This window comes from Panulirus ornatus, chromosome 56 (genome assembly GCF_036320965.1).
Source record: "Panulirus ornatus isolate Po-2019 chromosome 56, ASM3632096v1, whole genome shotgun sequence".
Classification (NCBI taxonomy): domain Eukaryota; kingdom Metazoa; phylum Arthropoda; class Malacostraca; order Decapoda; family Palinuridae; genus Panulirus; species Panulirus ornatus.
The window spans coordinates 30010245-30032975 of record NC_092279.1 but is presented as its reverse complement, the minus strand read 5'-3'; the positions used below and the strand labels follow the sequence as shown (position 1 = coordinate 30032975).

Genomic DNA, 22731 nt, shown 5'->3' with positions numbered 1-22731 from the left:
TAAGCGCAAGGTTATTAGGTTCAGTAAGGTTGAGGGTCAAGTTAATTGGGATGTAAGTTTGAATGGAGAAAAATTGGAGGAAGTGAAGTGTTTCAGACATCTAGGAGTGGATTTAGTAGCTTTCTTCAGAAAGCTAAAACTAGAATATGCTTTTCATATTTGGCCACCACACTTAAAGAAGCAGAAAGAGTTAACAGAAAATGGTAAAAGATGGTACAGGGAAATACCAGCAGATTTAAATCTATCCACCTTGGAAGATAAAAGACTGAAGAAAGACCTGATCACAACCTTTAAGTTTTTAAAATGTAATGATGATGTAGACAGTGAACAATTCTTCAAAATATGTTGGGCAGAAAAACCATAGAACATGAAATGAAATTAAGCTAAAGACTTGTCACAAAAGATGTGAAGTACTTTTATAGCACTGTATAAAAGTGGTAGATGAATAAAATAAAATGACTGAAGGAATTGTTAAAGCAGACAACATACAGATATTAAATAAGTTGTTTGACAGTAGAGAATGTCCAAGAGGTGGGCCCTCATGAATGGAAAACTCCCTCCCTATACAGAATACAGAGATAATTACAGTGGCAACTTTATCAATTGCTCCACGATTAAGTATTAAGCCATTATCAACCCACCTTGCTCTCATCTCAGGTAATGTGCCAATCACTGAAACATTAAAGAACCATAGACACTGCACAACCTTGGTGCATCCCCGCATTTTCTAAAAACACTCACTCATACCACAACTTCAAAACAAAATACTCACCCTTAATATATATAGCAGCATTACGATCCTCCCCTAACATGAGGGGGTTACGTTTGCTCTTCCTGGAAGTTGGCATCTTCTCCAGAAGGTCATAAATATACTCATTGTAGATCTCAGCAAATGACACAAAAATAGCATACACTGTGTTTTCCGTGTCTGCTATATCTAAACTTGTGTCATCATGATACTGACTTTCAATAAGAGATGATGCTGCAAAAGAGATAACATATATTAAAACAACCCCAGTGATACATAAGAGAAATAAACCTATGAATGATACAGAGTACATGATGTAAACCTAAATCAATCAGGCACTTGTGTATTTCTGCTTAACCCCTGATAGCTATATTTTGATACATTTGCCTAAGTTATATGTAATCAAAATTGCATTAGGTATGTTAATACTAAAACACCTGTTATAAAGCATTATCAGAATTTTCAAGTAATATTCATTAGCTTTAAATAAAAGCCTCAACTACATTTTCAGAGGTGTGCATGCTGTAGAATACAAAATGAGGTTATGCATACTTAAGAAAGAATATCTGGAATATGATGTTTATCATGAGCAATTATCAAGATAGTGTTCTAAAAAGAACAATTTTGAATTAAAATGATTAAAACCAAAATGTGGCTGACTAGAGGAAAGAGGTTTAAGTATAAGGGAAAGAGTGTGGTGAAACGATGAATGGAATAAAATGATTGAAGACATAGTTAATACAGACAGCATACAGATATCTATGAAGCTGTATGACAGAAAATGCTCAAAAGATGGCCCCATGAGTGTGAGAGTCCCTCTATGCATAACAAAAAGAGCTAATTATATATAAATAATTACTATAACAAGCTGACCCAATGACCTATGCTTGATCCAGCAGATGAGCAAAGTTGGATAAGTTTAGAAGCAATGGTACATTCAGAATTAAGCATTACCTGACTCTATTGCTAATGAGAGGGAGGGCTCTAACTGTGGTAGTACCAACTCCTCCCATGACCTTCCTCACTCGGTGAGACCTTTCTCTTCTTCTATTCACTATACCAACATTCATGGTTTCTCTAGTAACCTCTCCTCAGTTGAAAACCATCTATCTAGTACCTCTCCTAATATCTTACTTCTCTCTAAGACACAGCTGTCTAATGATGTTCTCTCTATTCCTTTTTTCATTTATTTATAATTTTACTTTGTTGCTGACTCCCGCGTTAGCAAGGTTGCGCAAGGATACAGACAAATGAATGGCCCAACCCACCCACATACACATGTATATAAATACACATCCACACACGCAAATATACATACCTATACATCTCAACATATACATATATATACACACACAGACATATACATATATACACATGTACATAATTCATACTCCTTTTTTCATATCTAGCTAAAATCTCCACTCACGATTCTGGTTCAAAGGTGGTGTTTGTGCTTATTCCAACACAGACACACCTGTTGCATGCCTCAAGGACCCTGAGTTTCCAAACTCTGATATTATGTGGCTCAAGGTCTGTCTCCCTACTACCACACTTTTCCTCTGCTTTGCCAACAAATTTCATATCCTTCTTTGACAATCTAAACTCCTGCCATGAGACTGTGACATCCTCTCACCTGCAAGCCAAGTTCCTCTACCTCAGGGATTTCAACATACACCATAGAAAATAGTTGAATTCCTCTCATACATATGGTGGAGGGATTGAAGCCCTCACATTCTCCATTCTCAATGACTTAGAGCATGTTATCTCCCACCCTACCCATATACCTGACTGGTGGAGGGACTGAAGCCCTCACATTCTCCATTCTCAATGACTTAGAGCATGTTATCTCCCACCCTACCCATATACCTGACTGCTGTCACCATTCTCCTAATATTCTCGATTTGTTTTTCACCTCTAGTCCATCTCACAGTAAAAATACAATCTTGTCTCCAATAGGTTCATCCAATCACATTCACATAAATTCATGTATTCTAAAGGCACCTCTCCCCCAGCAGCACCTTCTAAGCATAAATACTAGCATCTGAACAAAGCTGACTGGAAAACTTATGTAACTTATTTTCTGACTTTCCTAGGGTAAATTACTGTCTCTTAAGTGGTGATGCTTCTGTCTCCATCAAACGCATCGCAGAGGTTATTCTTGCGGGAATGGAAGTATTCATCCCCTCATCCTCCAAGACTACTTCTTCATCCAATTAATGTTTCAACTATTGCTGATCTGAGGCCATTCAGACAAGGGATCAACTGTCATTGCTCTGGCCCCCATTCAACTTTTATCATTACCCATAATCGCTGCAAGCATGTTATCCATGAGACAAAGCATTCCTTTATTCACAGGAAGTGCAATAACCTCTCCTCATCATCCACTGATAGATCTTTCTGGCCTCTAGCTATGGGCATCTCTAACAACTTCTGTCACTCTACCTTTCTTTCACTTTTCCGTTCTGACTGTACTATAGCTGTCTCTCCCGTTGACAAAGCAACTCTTTGGTTCCTGTTTCTCCTCTAACTCCACCTTGGATGACTCTAACATTCCTTCACCCCACTGATGCTCCTCTTACTAATCCTATGCCTCTTCCCATATGTCCAAAGGGCACTTCTTTCTCTGGACACAAGCAAGGCTTACGGTCCTGGTGGCATCCATCCCTGTGTTCTGAAACAGTGTGCCTCTGAACTTGCACCTGTGCTTGTTCATCTGTTCCATTTCTGCTGAAAAACCATAACTTTTCCTTTTTCTTGGAAACATACCTTGATACATCCCATCCCTAAGAAGGGTGACTTCTGATGCCTCTTACTATTGTCCTATTGCTTTGACATCTACCATTTCTAGTCTTCGAATCCCTCCCAAACTGCTAAATCCTTATACACCTCGAAAATGACAGTCTTCTCTCTGACCATCAATATGGCTTCTGTAAGGCAAGATCCACTGCTCTTCTTTCTTATCTTATTAATGTCTGGTCATCATCCCTGAAAGATTTTGCAGTCTTGTGTAATTGCCCTTGTGATATTAATGCTTTTGACAGGGTGTGGCATCAGGATTTCATCTCTAAGCTTCACTCTTCTGGCTTCCCTCCTTCACTTTGCTCCTTCATATCTAGCTTCCTCTCCGGCTGATTTATCTCTGTGGTTCTTAATGGATCAGCCTCCCCCTTTTCTTCATCAATAGCAGTGTTCCTCAAGGGTCTGTCCCGTCCCATACACTTTTTCTCCTTTTTTTTTTTCAATGATTTCCTCTCTTCCACAAATAATCCAATGCACTTATATGCTGACAACTCAACAATGCATTCATCCACACCTTCAATTCTATTCCCTCTTCTCTCACTCGATCTGCTTCTCGTCTTGAAACAGCTTCCACAATAAACTCAGACTTGGAGAGGATATCTCAGTGTAGTACACAAAATCTTATCAAGTTTAATGCCTCCAAGACACAATTTCTACCCATCTCTCTATAAAGAACTCCTCACAACTCTCGCCTCTCCTTTGACAGTTATTATCCACTCTTTTTTTAGAAACTCTACTTTACAGGAATAGCTAAGGCTGCCTCTCAGAAACTAGGTGTCCTGTTCAGATGTTGAAACTTCTCTCCTGAATAGTTGTTCTGTTTATACAAGGAATTGATTCGTCCTTGTATGGAGCACTGCTCTCACATTTCAGATGGTTCTAGCTCTGTATCCTCACATGAAAAAAGTTGAATTGAAACTGGAGCGACCTATAAACTGTCCTACGCTAACTTCCAAACTCAACCCCGTTGCCCTATACCATAATGTTGGTTCACTTTCCCTCTTCTATAGGTATTACTTTGGTTTTTGCTACTGAGAGCTGGTTTGTGTGCCCCCACCACTAGCTAGACCATGCAATACTCAGCAAGCTGCTGCATCACATGATTATTGTGTGCCCATCGGCAACTTAAGGGTGGGCCGTTTTGATGCCTACTTCCTTCCCTACAAGTTGAAGCTTTGGAACTCTACCTTCTCATGTCTTTCCCAAAAACTATGACCTGGCACATTTCAAAAGGCAGGTCTTTCACATACTTAAAGATTCATAAATGCTTTTCCTCGTCTTTTCTTTTTTAGAACGTGGTTTCAGAAGTGGTAGAGTGTCTGGAGTAAACCACGGAAAGTTCTCTGGGGGCCTGTATGTGGAAAGGGAGCTGTGGTTTCAGTGCATGACACATGATAGCTAGACATTGAGTGTGAACGAATGTGGCGTTAGTTGTCTTTCCTGGCATGTACGCGAGGTAGCGCTAGGAAAACACAACACGGGCCACATTCATTCATACTCAGTCTCTAGCTGTCATGTATAATGCATCAAAACCACAGCTCCCTTTCCACATCCAGGCCCCACAGAACTTTCCATGGTATACACCAGATGCTTCACATGCCCTAGTTCAATCCATTGACAGCACGTCGACCCCGGTATACCATATCATTCCAGTTCACTCTATTCCTTCCACGCCTTTCACCCTCCTGCATGTTCAGGCCTCGATCACTCAAAATTTTTTTCACTCCATCTTTCCACCTCCAATTTGGTCTCCCACCTCTCCTCATTCCCTCCACCTCCGACACATATATCCTCTTGGTCAATCTTTCCTCACTCATTTTCTCCATGTGACCAAACCATTTCAAAACACCCTCTTCTGCTCTCTCTCAACCACACTCTTCTATTACCACACATCTCTCTTACCCTTTCATTACTTACTTGATCAAACCACTTCATACCACATACTGTCCTCAAACATCCATTTCAACACATCCGCCCTCCTCCACACAACTCTATCTACAGCCCACGCCTCGCAACCATATAACATTGTTGGAGCCACTATTCCTTCAAACACACACATTTTTGCTCTCCGAGATAATGTTCTCGCCTTCCGCACATTTTTCAATGCTCCCAGAAATTTCACCCCCTCCTCCGCCCTGTGACTCACTTCCGCTTCCATGGTTCCATCCGCTGCCCAATTCACTCCCAGATATCTAAAACACTTCACTTTCTCCAGTTTTCCTCCATTAAAATTTACCTCCCAATTGACTTGTCTCTCAACCCTACTGTACCTAATGACTTTGCTCTTATTCACATTTACTCTCAGCTTTCTTCTTTCACACAATTTGCCAAACTCAGTCACAAGTTTCTGCAGTTTCTCACACGAATCAGCCACCAGCGCTGTATCATCAGCAAACAACAACTGACTCACTTCCCAAGCCCTCTCATCCACAACAGACTGCATACTTGCCCCTCTCTACAAAACTCTTGCATTCACCTCCCTAACAACCCCATCCATAAACAAATTAAACAACCATGGAGACATCACGCACCCCTGCAGCTACCCAACAGTCACTGAGAACCAATCACTTTCTTCTCTTCCTACTTGCACACATGTCTTACATCCTCAATAAAAACTTTTCACTGCTTCTAGCAACTTGCCTACCACACCATATATTCATAATACCTTCCACAAAGCATCTCTATCAACTTTATCATATGCCTTCTCCAGATCCATAAATGCTACATACAAATCCATTTGCTTTTCTAAGTATTTCTCACATACATTCTTCAAAGCAAACACCTGATCCACATATCCTCTACCACTTCTGAAACCACACTGCTCTTCCCCAATCTAATGCTCTGTACATGCTTTCACCCTCTCAATCAATACCCTCCCATATAATCATCCAGGAATACTCAACAAACTTATACCTCTGTAATTTCAGCACTCACTCATATCCCCTTTCCCTTTGTACAATGGCACTATGCATGCATTCCACCAATCCTCAGGCACCTCACCATGACCTATTAACCTATTTTATTTTGCTTTGTCGCTGTCTCCCGTGTTAGCGAGGTAACGCAAGGAAACACACGAAAGAATGGCCCAACCCACCCACATACACATGTATATACATACACGTCCACACACGCAAATATACATACCTATACATCTCAACGTATACATATATATACACACTGACATATAAATATATACACATGTACATAGTTCATACTGTCTGCCTTTATTCATTCCCATCGCCACCTTGCCACACATGAAATAACAACCCCCTCCCCCCTCATGTGTGCGAGGTAGCACTAGGAAAAGACAGCAAAGGCCACATTCGTTCACACTCAGTCTCTAGCTGTCATGCATAATGCACTGAAACCACAGCTCCCTTTCCACATCCAGGCACCACAGAACTTTCCATGGTTTACCCCAGACGCTTCACATGCCCTGGTTCAATCCATTGACAGCACGTTGAACCCGGTATACCACATCGTTCCAATTCACTCTATTCCTTCCACGCCTTTCACCCTCCTACATGTTCAGGCCCCGATCACTCAAAATCTTTTTCACTCCATCTTTCCACCTCCAATTTGGTCTCCCACTTCTCGTTCCCTCCACCTCTGACACATATATCCTCTTGGTCAATCTTTACTCACTCATTCTCTCCACATGACCAAACCATTTCAAAACACCCTCTTCTGCTCTCTCCACCACACTCTTTCTATTACCACACATCTCTCTTACCCTATTATTACTTACTCGATCAAACCACCTCACACCACATATTGTCCTCAAACATCTCATTTCCAGCACATCCACCCTCCTCCGCACAACTTTATCCATAGCCCACGCCTCACAACCATATAACATTGTTGGAACCACTATTCCTTCAAACACCAATTTTTGCTTTCTGAGATAATGTTCTCGACTTCCACACATTCTTCAACGCTCCCAAAATTTTCACCCCCTCCCCCACCCTATGATTCACTTCCACTTCCATGGTTCCATCCACTGCCAAATCCACTCCCAGATATCTAAAACACTTCACTTCCTCCAGTTTTTCTCCATTCAAACTTACCTCCCAATTGACTTGACCCTCAACCCTACTATACCTAATAACCTTGCTCTTATTCACATTTACTCTTAACTTTCTTCTTTCACACACTTTACCAAACTCAGTCACCAGCTTCTGCAGTTTCTCACATGAATCAGTCACCAGTGCTGTATCATCAGCAAACAACAACTGACTTACTTCCCAGGCTCTCTCATCCACAACAGATTGCATACTTGCCCCTCTTTCCAAAACTCTTGCATTCACCTCCCTAACAACCCCATCCATAAACAAATTAAACAACCATGGAGACATTACACAACCCTGTCGCAAACCTACATTCACTGAGAACCAATCACTTTCCTCTCTTCCTACACGTACACATGCCTTACATCCTCGATAAAAACTTTTCACTGCTTCTAACAACTTGCCTCCCACACCATATATTCTTAATACCTTCCACAGAGCATCTCTATCAGCTCTATCATATGCCTTCTCCAGATCCATAAATGCTACATACAAATCCATTTGCTTTTCTAAGTATTTCTCACATACATTCTTCAAAGCAAACACCTGATCCACTCATCCTCTACCACTTCTGAAACCATACTGCTCTTCCCCAATCTGATGCTCTGTACATGTTTTCACCCTCTCAATCAATACGCTCCCATATAATTTACCAGGAATACTCAACAAACTTATACCTCTGTAATTCGAGCACTCACTCTTATCCCCTTTGCCTTTGTACAATGGCACTATGCAAGCATTCTGCCAATCCTCAGGCACCTCACCATGAATCATACATACAATAAATAACCTTACCAACCAGTCAACAATACAGTCACCCCCTTTTTTAATAAATTCCACTGCAATACCATCCAAACCCGCTGCCTTTCCGGCTTTCATCTTCCGCAAAGCTTTTACTACCTCTTCTCTGTTTACCAAATCATTTTCCCTAACTCTCTCACTTTGCACACCACCTCGACCAAAACACCCTATATCTGCCATTCTATCATCAATCACATTCAACAAACCTTCAAAATACTCACTCCATCTCCTTCTCACATCACCACTACTTGTTATCACCTTACCATTAGCCCCCTTCACTGAAGTTCCCATTTGTTCCCTTGTCTTACGCACTTTATCTACATCCTTCCAAAACATCTTTTTATTATTATTCTATCATTTCTATTCTCCCTAAAATTTAATGATACTCTCACCCCAACTCCCATTTGCCCTCTTTTTCACCTCTTGCACCTTTCTCTTGACCTCCTGCCTCTTTCTTTTATATGTGTCCCACTCATTTGCATTATTTCCCCGCAAAAAGCATCCAAATGCCTCTCTCTTCTCTTTCACTAACAATCTGACTTCTTCATCCCACCACTCACTACCCTTTCTAATCAACCCACCTCCCACGCTTCTCATGCCACAAGCATCTTTTGCGCAAGCCATCACTGCTCCCCTAAATACATCCCATTCCTCCCCCACTCCCCTTACCTCCTTTGTTCTCACCTACTTACATTCTGTACTCAGTCTCTCCTGGTACTTCCTCACACAAGTCTCCTTCCCAAGCTCACTTACTCTCACCACTCTCTTCACCCCAACATTCTCGCTTCTTTTCTGAAAACCTCTACAAATCTTCACTTTCGCCTCCACAAGATAATGATCAGACATCCCTCCAGTTGCACCTCTCAGCACATTAACATCCAAAAGTCTCTCTATACATACATTACATACATACATTAAATATCCTTACTGACCAGTCAACAACCTAGTCAACCCCCTTTTTAATAAATTCCACTGCAAGACCATCCAAACCCGCTGACTTGCCAGCTTTCATCTTCCGCAAAGCTTTTACTACCTCTTCTCTGTTTACCAAATCATTCTCCCTAACCCTCTCACTTTGAACACCACCTCAACCAATACACCCTATATCTGCCACTCTAACATCTAACATATTCAACAAACCTTCAAAATATTCAATCCATCTCCTCACATCACCACTACTTGTTATCACCTCTCCATTAGATCCCTTTACCGATGTTCCCATTTGTTATCTTGTCTTACGCACTGTATTTACCTCTTTCCAAAACATCTTTTTATTCTCCCTAAAATTTAATGATGCTCTCTCACCTAACTCTCATTTGCCCTCTGTTTCACCTCTTGTACCTTTCTCTTGACCTCCTGCCTCTGTCTTCTATACATCTCCCAGTCATTTACACTATTTCCCTGCAAAACTCGTCCAATGCCTCTCTCTTCTCTTTCACTAATAATCTGACTTCTTCACCCCACCACTCACTACCCTTTCTAATCTGCCCACCTCCCACGCTTCTCATGCCACAAGCATCTTTTGCGCAAGCCATCAATGCTTCCCTAAATACATCCCATTCCTCCCCCACTCCCCTTGTCATTTGCTCTCACCTTTTTCCATTCTGCACTCAATCTCTCCTGGTGCTTCCTCACACAAGTCTCCTCTCCAAGCTAACTTACTCTCACCACTCTCTTCATCCCAACATTCTCTCTTCTTTTCTGAAAACCTCTGCAAATCTTCACCTTCGCCTCCATAAGGTAATGATCAGACATTTCTCTAGTTGCCCCTCTCAGCACATTAACATCCAAAAGTCTCTCTTTCACACGCATATCAATTAACACGTAATCCAATAACGCTCTCTGGCCATCTCTCTTACTTACATAGGTATACTTACGTATATCTCTCTTTTTAAACCAGCTACATGAATAAATAAAAAAATATGCTTATTATCATAAAAATAATAATATAAAGGCGTTTGATTCTTTTACTATATAATTTTCTAATCCTACATTCAAAACTTTATATTTAGTTAAGATCAGTCTCAAATGAACCTAGGATTGACAATTATAGAATGTGCATGGCTTGCCCTGCCTTTTTGGAAAAATCTCATCACAAAAACTAAAGGGATAGTAATTTATGCCATTCTTTACTGAATTTCTCCTGCTATCCATGCACAAAGGCTATTTTCCAAGCTCCTTCACTTTCATCATGTTTTCACACATTTATCGTTTCTTAAACCCAACACCAATTTATACATCAACCTCAATTTAAAAATCATCAGACCCTATACATAAAGATGTTCTGGGTGACAACAGAAAACAAGTAAACTGAAAATAGCATCACAACTTACATCATTATAAGCTTCTAAAAGCAACTATGATTCACAGTCATCTGGTTTCATTTAAGATATCATAGGGAGACAATGCTTAAGTATCAATAACGAAAGTAACAGAGATATGATAACTGAAAGGTAGATGAATATGTGTGTTATACCAATACCACAGGGACTTACCTCTGCTAACTTCAGTTAAAGGGTGAGAAATTCTGCTAATTTCAGTTAACTGCTGAGATGAGTTGAGGCTGTCATCACTAGCTGACAGTTTAGAGAGGCTCTGAAAGTAATTACTTATCAAAATACAATTTCTATACATGATTGATTAGCAATGGAAGCATTGTGTACAGATGTAGAACATATGGAGATGCTGGTCTCACTTAACAAATCTATCTAATGTGCAAAGTGAAAAAGTAAGAAACAATTCATGTATAAAACGACATCTATCTATATCTATGATGCCAATTCCCTCTGGGAACTCCTATAAAGGGGGTGGCTATGACAAAATATTCTCCACTTATCCCTGTCATTAAATGCCTCCCTTGCATACACCATTCCACAAATTCTTCTCCCATTCCTCTCTCTCCAGTACTCTATTTCCCAATGTCATAAGTGGTCTTCCTCTTACATCAACCCCTGTAATTGCACTAACATACACTCTCCTTATATAGTCCAAGTCTTGCACTTTTTCCACACGCCAAAACCACCTCAAAGTATTACATTTCACCCACTACCTTTGCATTCCCTGCCATACACCCTTTCATTACTTTCTTCATTCCATCTAGGCATACCACACGCTCCTTTCACATAACTCATTTTCACATCTTAGATTCTTGACTTATGTCTCATCCCATGTCCACATTTCACCTTCTTAAGTCAGGCTTGGGAGGACTAAGCTATCCCTTAATCCTTTTTTCACCTCCATACCTACCCCTGTAACCTTCATTATTCTATCAAGAGACCTAATGACTCATCTACTCTATATGGCTCTCTCCCTTATCTCTCCTTCCACAGCACCAAACTTACTCACGATAGGTCCCAAATACTTAATTTCCATCACCCTTCCAGTCCTTCTCCCTCCACAACTAAAACACAATTTAGTACACTTTCCTCTCTCATTCTATAGGTCTTTGCAAAATCTATACTTCCACTTTGTTTCCCTTCAACCACCATTGCATACACTTGCACACATCATGAAACACACTTACAACCTTCTGCAACTCCTCTTCTCCCTAAGCAAACAACACAGAATCATCTGCAAACAGGCACGTCACTAGCCCCATACCTCACCACCACACTCTACCCTCCATCTCAACACCCCTTTTGCAAGTTTACTTTCATCTCTCTTATCACTCAATCCCTCTATATGTTAAAAAGACAGTTACATCAAATAGTCATGCCTCATACCAACATGTACACCAAAACTCTTGCTCAACTCTCCAACCACTCTTACACATGTATACACTACTCTATAGAAGGCTTTCACACCATCCAACAGGTGTCAATCTACCCCATAGATCCTTAACACATTCCATAAAGCATTCCATTTAACTCTGTCATATGCCTTCTTCTGATTCATAAAAGCTGCATACAGCTTCTACCCTTTCACTGGATATTTTTCCACAGACATTCTCACTACAAAAATTAGGTTCACACATCCCTTACCTTTCCTAATCCCCACCTGCTCCTTACTCATTCTGCAAGCAGTCACTTCCATCACGTTATCAATCAACACTCTTGCATACACTTTATCTGGTATACTAAACAGAACTATTCCCCTACAACTGCTAAATGTATCCTCAGCACCTTTTCCTTTGAATAAAGGAACAATAATAGCTTTCATCAAATCCTCAGACACAACCTTCTGCTTCCATGTTAAATTACATATCACGTGCATCCACTCTATCACATTTTCTCCTCCATAATTCAACATTTCAGTTGTAATCCCATCCACTCCAGGTGCCTTTCCTACTTTCAACCTTATTATCACTTTATAACAATACACAACATACGCTGAGGATGTGTGCGTACCGTTCAGGGGCTGTATATACCTGATCCATCCCATGGAACTGGAAATGAAGTGGTAGACTTATTTGCAAATCTGAATCTTATCATACTTTCTTTCATACCTGCTTGCCATTTCCCACACTAACACAGAAGCAGACAAAAAACAACTCATTTGCTCACATCCATTCGCTAACTGCCATGTGTAATGCACTGAAACCACAACCCCCTATCCAAAAACAGGCCCCAGAGAAAGAGCTTTCCTTGGTTCCCCCAGCTGCTTCATATGATCTGATTCAGCGTATTGGCAGCACAGCAACCCCTGTATACCACAGTACTCCAATTCACTCTATCCCATGCATGCTTTTCACCCTCCTCCATGTTCAGACCCCAGTTACTCAAAAAAAATTTTTTGAAACCATCCTTCCATCACAAATTTGGTCTCCCTCTTCTCTTTGCCCCCTCCATTTATGACATATGTATCCTCTTGGTCACTCCTCACTCTTTCTCTCCATGAACAAAACATTTCAGCTCTCTCCACCATACACTTATTATAACTACACTTCTCTCTTATCGTTTTACTACTCACTTAATCAGAACACCTCACACTAAATACTGTCCTCAAACATTTCATTTACAATTCATCCAACCTTCTGCACACATCCTCATCTATAGCCTAAGCCTCATATCCATACAACATAACTGGGATCACTAGACCTTCAAACATGCTCATTCCATACCCTTACAAATACTGCCCTCTCTTTCCATGCATTCTTCAATGCTCGAAGAACCTTTGCCCCATCACCCACACTATGACTCACTTCCACTTCCACGGTTCCATTCACTTCCATGTCCACTCCCAGTTATCTAAAACACTTAACTTCCTCCAAATTTTCCCCATCTAAATTCATGCTCAAACTATTCTGTCCCTCAACCCTGCTAAACCTAATAACTTGCTTTTATTCATATTTACTCTCAACTTCCTCCTTTCACACACTCTTACAATCTGTCGCTAACTTCTGACAACGTTGAAGAATGTGTGGAAGTCGAGAACGTTATCTTGGAAAGCAAAAACGGGTATGTTTGAAGGAATAGTGGTTCCAACAATGATATATAGTTGCGAGGCGTGGGCTATAGAGAGAGTTGTGCAGAGGAGGGAGGATGTGCTGGAAATGAGATGTTTGAGGACAATATGTGGTGTGAGGTAGTTTGATCGAGTAAGTATTGAAAGGGTAAGAGAGATGTGTGGTATTAAAAAGAGTGTGGTTGAGAGAGCAGAAGAGGGTGTTTTAAAATGGTTTGGTCACATGGAGAGAATGAGTGAGGAAAGATTGACAAAGAGAATATATATGTCAGAGGTGAAGGGAACGAGAAGTGGGAGACCAAATTGGAGGTGGAAAGATGGAGTGAAAAAGATTTTGAGTGATTGGGGTCTGAACATGCAGGAGGGTGAAAGGCGTGGAAGGAATAGAGTGAATTGGAACGATGTGGTATATTGGGGTCAAAGTGCTGTCAATGGATTGAACCAGGGCATGTGAAGTGTCTGGGGTAAACCATGGAAAGCTGTGTAGGTATGTATATTTGCGTGTGTGGACGTATGTATATACATGTGTATGGGGGGGGGTTGGGCCATTTCTTTCGTCTGTTTCCTTGCGCTACCTCGCAAACGCGGGAGACAGCGACAAAGTATAATAATAATAATAATGAAAGAAGAAAGTTAAGAGTAAATGTGAATAAGAACAAGTTTTATTAGGTACAGTAGGGTTGAGGGTCAAGTCAATTGGGAGGTGAGTTTGAATGGAGAAAAACTGGAGGAAGTGAAGTGTTTTAGATATCTGGGAGTGGATCTGGCAGCGGATGGAACCATGGAAGCGGAAGTGGATCATAGGGTGGGGGAGGGGGCGAAAATTCTGGGGGCCTTGAAGAATGTGTGGAAGTCGAGAACATTATCTCGAAAGCAAAAATGGGTATGTTTGAAGGAATAGTGGTTCCAACAATGTTGTATGGTTGCGAGGCGTGGGCTATGGATAGAGTTGTGCGCAGGAGGATGGATGTGCTGGAAATGAGATGTTTGAGGACAATGTGTGGTGTGAGGTGGTTTGATCGAGTGAGTAACGTAAGGGTAAGAGAGATGTGTGGAAATAAAAAGAGCGTGGTTGACAGAGCAGAAGAGGATGTTTTGAAGTGGTTTGGGCACATGGAGAGAATGAGTGAGGAAAGATTGACCAAGAGGATATATGTGTCGGAGGTGGAGGGAACGAGGAGAAGAGGGAGACCAAATTGGAGGTGGAAAGATGGAGTGAAAAAGATTTTGTGTGATCGGGGCCTGAACATGCAGGAGGGTGAAAGGAGGGCAAGGAATAGAGTGAATTGGAGCGATGTGGTATACCGGGGTTGACATGCTGTCAGTGGATTGAATCAAGGCATGTGAAGCGTCTGGGGTAAACCATGGAAAGCTGTGTAGGTATGTATATTTGCGTGTGTGGACGTATGTATATACATGTGTATGGGGGGGTTGGGCCATTTCTTTCGTCTGTTTCCTTGCGCTACCTCGCAAACGCGGGAGACAGCGACAAAGTATATATAAAAAAAAAAAAAAAAACTCAAAATAGTAAGGCTTTGTTTACAAGTGCCTCACACCCTTTAACTTGTGCTACATCACTGCCAGCTGTATAAGGTACTCAAGGTATATTTTTAAGTACACCAAATGAGATGCACTGTATTTTCGCATAGGGTTTCATCACAAATGAATATGCTTACCAATGGTTTTCATTAGTAATATGTATTATCTTGAAAAGAGCAACACATCTTCAAAAATTACTGCACAAGGTCAAATCTCATGAAGGCATCCTTGACATCTTAACAGGTACATGGACCACATTTAAGCCTGAAGACACAAATTCATAACAGCCCTTTGAGTCTGGGATTAGGGCTCAGCTTCAACATGTGAATTGGGATCCCTCAATCTGAGATTTCATGCATAGGATTACCCATTTACCAATCGCTGGCTTGAAACTCAGACCGGATAATCTACTGCACTTTTTCCAACTTACAGAAAAGACTTGAACACAAAAATTTCAGCCACTCTCATGTCATTTACACCATTATGACAACAAACTACCACTGGAGTTCACTAGTTTTTGGAGACTATTGCCATGGCCACCCATATGAGGGAGTTCCAGGTGGGAGCGGGCATCAAAGATATAGATAGATACATAAATAGAACTACCATTGAGAGCAACATTTACATCATTACGGTGGCAAATATGATGACATATATTCTTGAAGGAGAAATCATTCCTTGCTAGTTTCTTGGCCAAAAACAGTGTCGTAAGATTAAAGAATAAAAATATGACATTCATTTTATGCAAGATAAACAAGTGGAAGGAAATTACCAAATAATATAATTCAAATGCCATCATCCAAAGAAGACACAGCAACTTTGGACGTAATGTGAAAGTCGAAGCAAGGAAGTATAGACAGGCGAGATTTGTAAATGTTATCATTTTACTCTAACTACCTAATTATGCAAGTGATGGTCAGTGGTAATACCTAAGAACTTTAACCTAACAGTGTCATACTCTCATTCTTAATTAAACATAATGGCGATAGGTGAGAACATATTCCCATAAGCGTCAAATCTTTGGATATTTATGTTTTATCATAATTAAGTATACGAATGTACTTTGAATACACTTCATAATCACATGAACCTGTTGAAATTAGCATAACATCTTCAATTAGACAAAATTATTCATTTATTTATTTATCATACTTTGACACTGTCTCCCACATTAGTGAGGTAGCACAACGAAACAGATGAAAGAATGGCCCAACCCACCTACATACACATGTATATACATAAACATCCACACACACATATACATTCCTATACATTTCAACGTATACATACATATAAAGACATATACATATATACACATGCACATATTCATACATGCTGCCTTCATCCATTCCCGCCACCACCTCGCCACACATGAAATGACACCCCCTTCCCCATCTGAGCGCGAGGTAGCACTAGGAAAGGACAACAAAGGCCACATTCTTCCACACTCAGACTCAAGCTGTCATGTGTAATGCGCCAAAACCACGGCTCCCTTTCCGCATCCAGGCCCTTCAAAATTTTCCATGGTTTATCCCAGATGCTTCACATGCCCTGGTTCAATTCAATGACAGCACGTCGACCACAGTATACCACATCATTCCAATTCACTCTATTCCTTGCATACCTTTCACCCTCCTCCATGTTCAGACCCCAGTTACTCAAAAAAAATTTTTTGAAACCATCCTTCCATCACAAATTTGGTCTCCCACTTCTCTTGCCCCCTCCATTTATGACATATGTATCCTCTTGGTCACTCCTCACTCTTTCTCTCCTTGAACAAAACATTTCAGCTCTCTCCACCATACACTTATTATAACTACACTTCTCTCTTATCGTTTTACTACTCACTTAATCAGAACACCTCACACTAAATACTGTCCTCAAACATTTCATTTACAATTCATCCAACCTTCTGCACACATCCTCATCTATAGCCTAAGCCTCATATCCATACAACATAACTGGGATCACTAGACCTTCAAACATGCTCATTCCATACCCTTACAAATACTGCCCTCTCTTTCCATGCATTCTTCAATGCACGAAGAACCTTTGCCCCATCACCCACACTATGACTCACTTCCACTTCCACGTTCCATTCACTTCCATGTCCACTCCCAGTTATCTAAAACACTTAACTTCCTCCAAATTTTCCCCATCTAAATTCATGCTCAAACTATTCTGTCCCTCAACCCTGCTAAACCTAATAACTTGCTTTTATTCATATTTACTCTCAACTTCCTCCTTTCACACACTCTTACAATCTGTCGCTAACTTCTGACAACGTTGAAGAATGTGTGGAAGTCGAGAACATTATCTCGAAAGCAAAAATGGGTATGTTTGAAGGAATAGTGGTTCCAACAATGTTGTATGGTTGCGAGGCGTGGGCTATGGATAGAGTTGTGCGCAGGAGGATGGATGTGCTGGAAATGAGATGTTTGAGGACAATGTGTGGTGTGAGGTGGTTTGATCGAGTGAGTAACGTAAGGTTAAGAGAGATGTGTGGAAATAAAAAGAGCGTGGTTGAGAGAGCAGAAGAGGGTGTTTGAAGTGGTTTGGGCACATGGAGAGAATGAGTGAGGAAAGATTGACCAAGAGGATATATGTGTCGGAGGTGGAGGGAACGAGGAGAAGAGGGAGACCAAATTGGAGTGGAAAGATGGAGTGAAAAAGATTTTGTGTGATCGGGGCCTGAACATGCAGGAGGTGAAAGGAGGGCAAGGAATAGAGTGAATTGGAGCGATGTGGTATACCGGGGTTGACGTGCTGTCAGTGGATTGAATCAAGGCATGTGAAGCGTCTGGGTAAACCATGGAAAGCTGTGTAGGTATGTATATTTGCGTGTGTGGACGTATGTATATACATGTGTATGGGGGGGTTGGGCCATTTCTTTCGTCTGTTTCCTTGCGCTACCTCGCAAACGCGGGAGACAGCGACAAAGTATAATAATAATAATAATAATAATAATAATAATGAAAGAAGAAAGTTAAGAGTAAATGTGAATAAGAACAAGTTTTATTAGGTACAGTAGGGTTGAGGGTCAAGTCAATTGGGAGGTGAGTTTGAATGGAGAAAAACTGGAGGAAGTGAAGTGTTTTAGATATCTGGGAGTGGATCTGGCAGCGGATGGAACCATGGAAGCGGAAGTGAGTCATAGGGTGGGGGAGGGGGCGAAAATTCTGGGGGCCTTGAAGAATGTGTGGAAGTCGAGAACATTATCTCGAAAGCAAAAATGGGTATGTTTGAAGGAATAGTGGTTCCAACAATGTTGTATGGTTGCGAGGCGTGGGCTATGGATAGAGTTGTGCGCAGGAGGATGGATGTGCTGAAATGAGATGTTTGAGGACAATGTGTGGTGTGAGGTGGTTTGATCGAGTGAGTAACGTAAGGTTAAGAGAGATGTGTGGAAATAAAAAGAGCGTGGTTGAGAGAGCAGAAGAGGGTGTTTGAAGTGGTTTGGGCACATGGAGAGAATGAGTGAGGAAAGATTGACCAAGAGGATATATGTGTCGGAGGTGGAGGGAACGAGGAGAAGAGGGAGACCAAATTGGAGGTGGAAAGATGGAGTGAAAAAGATTTTGTGTGATCGGGGCCTGAACATGCAGGAGGTGAAAGGAGGGCAAGGAATAGAGTGAATTGGAGCGATGTGGTATAACCGGGGTTGACGTGCTGTCAGTGGATTGAATCAAGGCATGTGAAGCGTCTGGGTAAACCATGGAAAGCTGTGTAGGTATGTATATTTGCGTGTGTGGACGTATGTATATACATGTGTATGGGGGGGGGTTGGGCCATTTCTTTCGTCTGTTTCCTTGCGCTACCTCGCAAACGCGGGAGACAGCGACAAAGTATAATAATAATAATAATGAAAGAAGAAAGTTAAGAGTAAATGTGAATAAGAACAAGTTTTATTAGGTACAGTAGGGTTGAGGGTCAAGTCAATTGGGAGGTGAGTTTGAATGGAGAAAAACTGGAGAAGTGAAGTGTTTTAGATATCTGGGAGTGGATCTGGCAGCGGATGGAACCATGGAAGCGGAAGTGGATCATAGGGTGGGGGAGGGGGCGAAAATTCTGGGGGCCTTGAAGAATGTGTGGAAGTCGAGAACATTATCTCGAAAGCAAAAATGGGTATGTTTGAAGGAATAGTGGTTCCAACAATGTTGTATGGTTGCGAGGCGTGGGCTATGGATAGAGTTGTGCGCAGGAGGATGGATGTGCTGGAAATGAGATGTTTGAGGACAATGTGTGGTGTGAGGTGGTTTGATCGAGTGAGTAACGTAAGGTTAAGAGAGATGTGTGGTATTAAAAAGAGTGTGGTTGAGAGAGCAGAAGAGGGTGTTTGAAGTGGTTTGGGCACATGGAGAGAATGAGTGAGGAAAGATTGACCAAGAGGATATATGTGTCGGAGGTGGAGGGAACGAGGAGAAGAGGGAGACCAAATTGGAGGTGGAAAGATGGAGTGAAAAAGATTTTGTGTGATCGGGGCCTGAACATGCAGGAGGTGAAAGGAGGGCAAGGAATAGAGTGAATTGGAGCGATGTGGTATACCGGGGTTGACGTGCTGTCAGTGGATTGAATCAAGGCATGTGAAGCGTCTGGGTAAACCATGGAAAGCTGTGTAGGTATGTATATTTGCGTGTGTGGACGTATGTATATACATGTGTATGGGGGGGGGTTGGGCCATTTCTTTCGTCTGTTTCCTTGCGCTACCTCGCAAACGCGGGAGACAGCGACAAAGTATAATAATAATAATATAATAATAGTATGGACAGCCAAATTCATGCAACAGTCTTTAATAAATGTGAAAAGGTTATAGGAAGAGGTAAGCACACAAAAAAAATTTTTTGAAACCATCCTTCCATCACAAATTTGGTCTCCTCTTCTATTTGCCCCTCCATTTATGACATATGTATCCTCTTGGTCACTCCTCACTCTTTCGCTCCATGAACAAAACATTTCAGCTCTCTCCACCATACACTTATTATAACTACACTTCTCTCTTATCGTTTTACTACTCACTTAATCAGAACACCTCACACTAAATACTGTCCTCAAACATTTCATTTACAATTCATCCAACCTTCTGCACACATCCTCATCTATAGCCTAAGCCTCATATCCATACAACATAACTGGGATCACTAGACCTTCAAACATGCTCATTCCATACCCTTACAAATACTGCCCTCTCTTTCCATGCATTCTTCAATGCACGAAGAACCTTTGCCCCATCACCCACACTATGACTCACTTCCACTTCCACGTTCCATTCACTTCCATGTCCACTCCCAGTTATCTAAAACACTTAACTTCCTCCAAATTTTCCCCATCTAAATTCATGCTCAAACTATTCTGTCCCTCAACCCTGCTAAACCTAATAACTTGCTTTTATTCATATTTACTCTCAACTTCCTCCTTTCACACACTCTTACAATCTGTCGCTAACTTCTGACAACGTTGAAGAATGTGTGGAAGTCGAGAACATTATCTCGAAAGCAAAAATGGGTATGTTTGAAGGAATAGTGGTTCCAACAATGTTGTATGGTTGCGAGGCGTGGGCTATGGATAGAGTTGTGCGCAGGAGGATGGATGTGCTGAAATGAGATGTTTGAGGACAATGTGTGGTGTGAGGTGGTTTGATCGAGTGAGTAACGTAAGGTTAAGAGAGATGTGTGGAAATAAAAAGAGCGTGGTTGAGAGAGCAGAAGAGGGTGTTTTAAAATGGTTTGGGCACATGGAGAGAATGAGTGAGGAAAGATTGACCAAGAGGATATATGTGTCGGAGGTGGAGGGAACGAGGAGAAGAGGGAGACCAAATTGGAGGTGGAAAGATGGAGTGAAAAAGATTTTGTGTGATCGGGGCCTGAACATGCAGGAGGGTGAAAGGAGGGCAAGGAATAGAGTGAATTGGAGCGATGTGGTATACCGGGGTTGACGTGCTGTCAGTGGATTGAATCAAGGCATGTGAAGCGTCTGGGTAAACCATGGAAAGCTGTGTAGGTATGTATATTTGCGTGTGTGGACGTATGTATATACATGTGTATGGGGGGGTTGGGCCATTTCTTTCGTCTGTTTCCTTGCGCTACCTCGCAAACGCGGGAGACAGCGACAAAGTATAATAATAATAATAATAATAATAATAATAATAATAATAATAATAATAATAAAAAAAAAAAAAAAAAAAAAAAAAAAAAAAAAAAAAAAAAAAAAAAAAAAAAAAAAAAAAAAAAAAAAAAAAAAAAAAAAAAAAAAAAAAAAAAAAAAAAAAAAAAAAAAAAAAAAAAAAAAAAAAAAAAAAAAAAAAAAAAAAAAACACCCCATACCACCCCACAAAAACACACACAACCCCGCCCCCCAATCATCACACCCCCCACCCCACCCCCCCCCCACCCACCCACCACCATCACACCCCCCACCCCCCCCCACCCCCCACCACCCACCCTTCCACATGCCACAAGCACCTTTTGCGCAAGTATATCACTGCTTCCCTAAATACATCCCATTCCTCCCCCACTCCCCTTACCTCCTTTGTTCTCACCTTTTTCCATTCTGTACTCAGTCTCTCCTGGTACTTCCTCATACAAGTCTCCTTCCCAAGCTCACTCTCACCACTCTCTTCACCCCAACATTCTCTCTTCTTTTCTGAAAACCCCCATAAATCTTCACCTTTGCTTCCACAAGATAATGATCAGACATCCCTCCAGTTGCACCTCTCAGCACATTAACGTCCAAAAGTCTCTCTTTCGTGCGTCTATCAATTAACACGTAATCCAATAACGCTCTCTGGCCATCTCTCCTACTTACATAGGTATACTTATGTATATCTCGCTTTTTAAACCAGGTATTCCCAATCAATTAATTTGTTTATGGATAGGGTTGTTAGGGAGGTGAATGCAAGAGTTTTGGAAAGAGGGGCAAGTATGCAGTCTGTTGTGGATGAGAGAGCTTGGGAAGTGAGTCAGTTGTTGTTCGCTGATGATACAGCGCTGGTGGCTGATTCATGTAAGAAACTGCAGAAGCTCGTGACTGAGTTTAATAAAGTGTGTGGAAGAAGAAAGTTAAGAGTAAATGTGAATAAGAGGAAGGTTATTAGGTACAGTAGGGTTGAGGGTCAAGTCAATTGGGAGGTGAGTTTGAATGGAGAAAAACTGGAGGAAGTGAAGTGTTTTAGATATCTGGGAGTGGATCTGGCAGCGGATGGAACCATGGAAGCGGAAGTGGATCATAGGGTGGGGGAGGGGGCAAAAAATTCTGGGGGCCTTGAAGAATGTGTGGAAGTCGAGAACATTATCTCGAAAAGCAAAAATGGGTATGTTTGAAGGAATAGTGGTTCCAACAATGTTGTATGGTTGCGAGGCGTGGGCTATGGATAGAGTT

The 22731-nt window shown here is 41.3% G+C and overlaps 1 protein-coding gene across 1 annotated transcript in view; it reads right to left on the bottom strand.

Moving 5' to 3' along the window:
• LOC139765800 (uncharacterized) overlaps window positions 1-22731 on the bottom strand; it is a 357196-nt gene that overhangs the window by 301468 nt on the left and 32997 nt on the right. Inside the window, exons 5-6 of the mRNA XM_071693594.1 lie at window positions 10911-11010; window positions 773-982 (exon numbers count right to left, since the gene is read on the bottom strand). Of these exons, the coding sequence (XP_071549695.1) occupies window positions 773-982; window positions 10911-11010 (310 nt within the window). The remainder of the gene's footprint in view (window positions 1-772; window positions 983-10910; window positions 11011-22731) is intronic.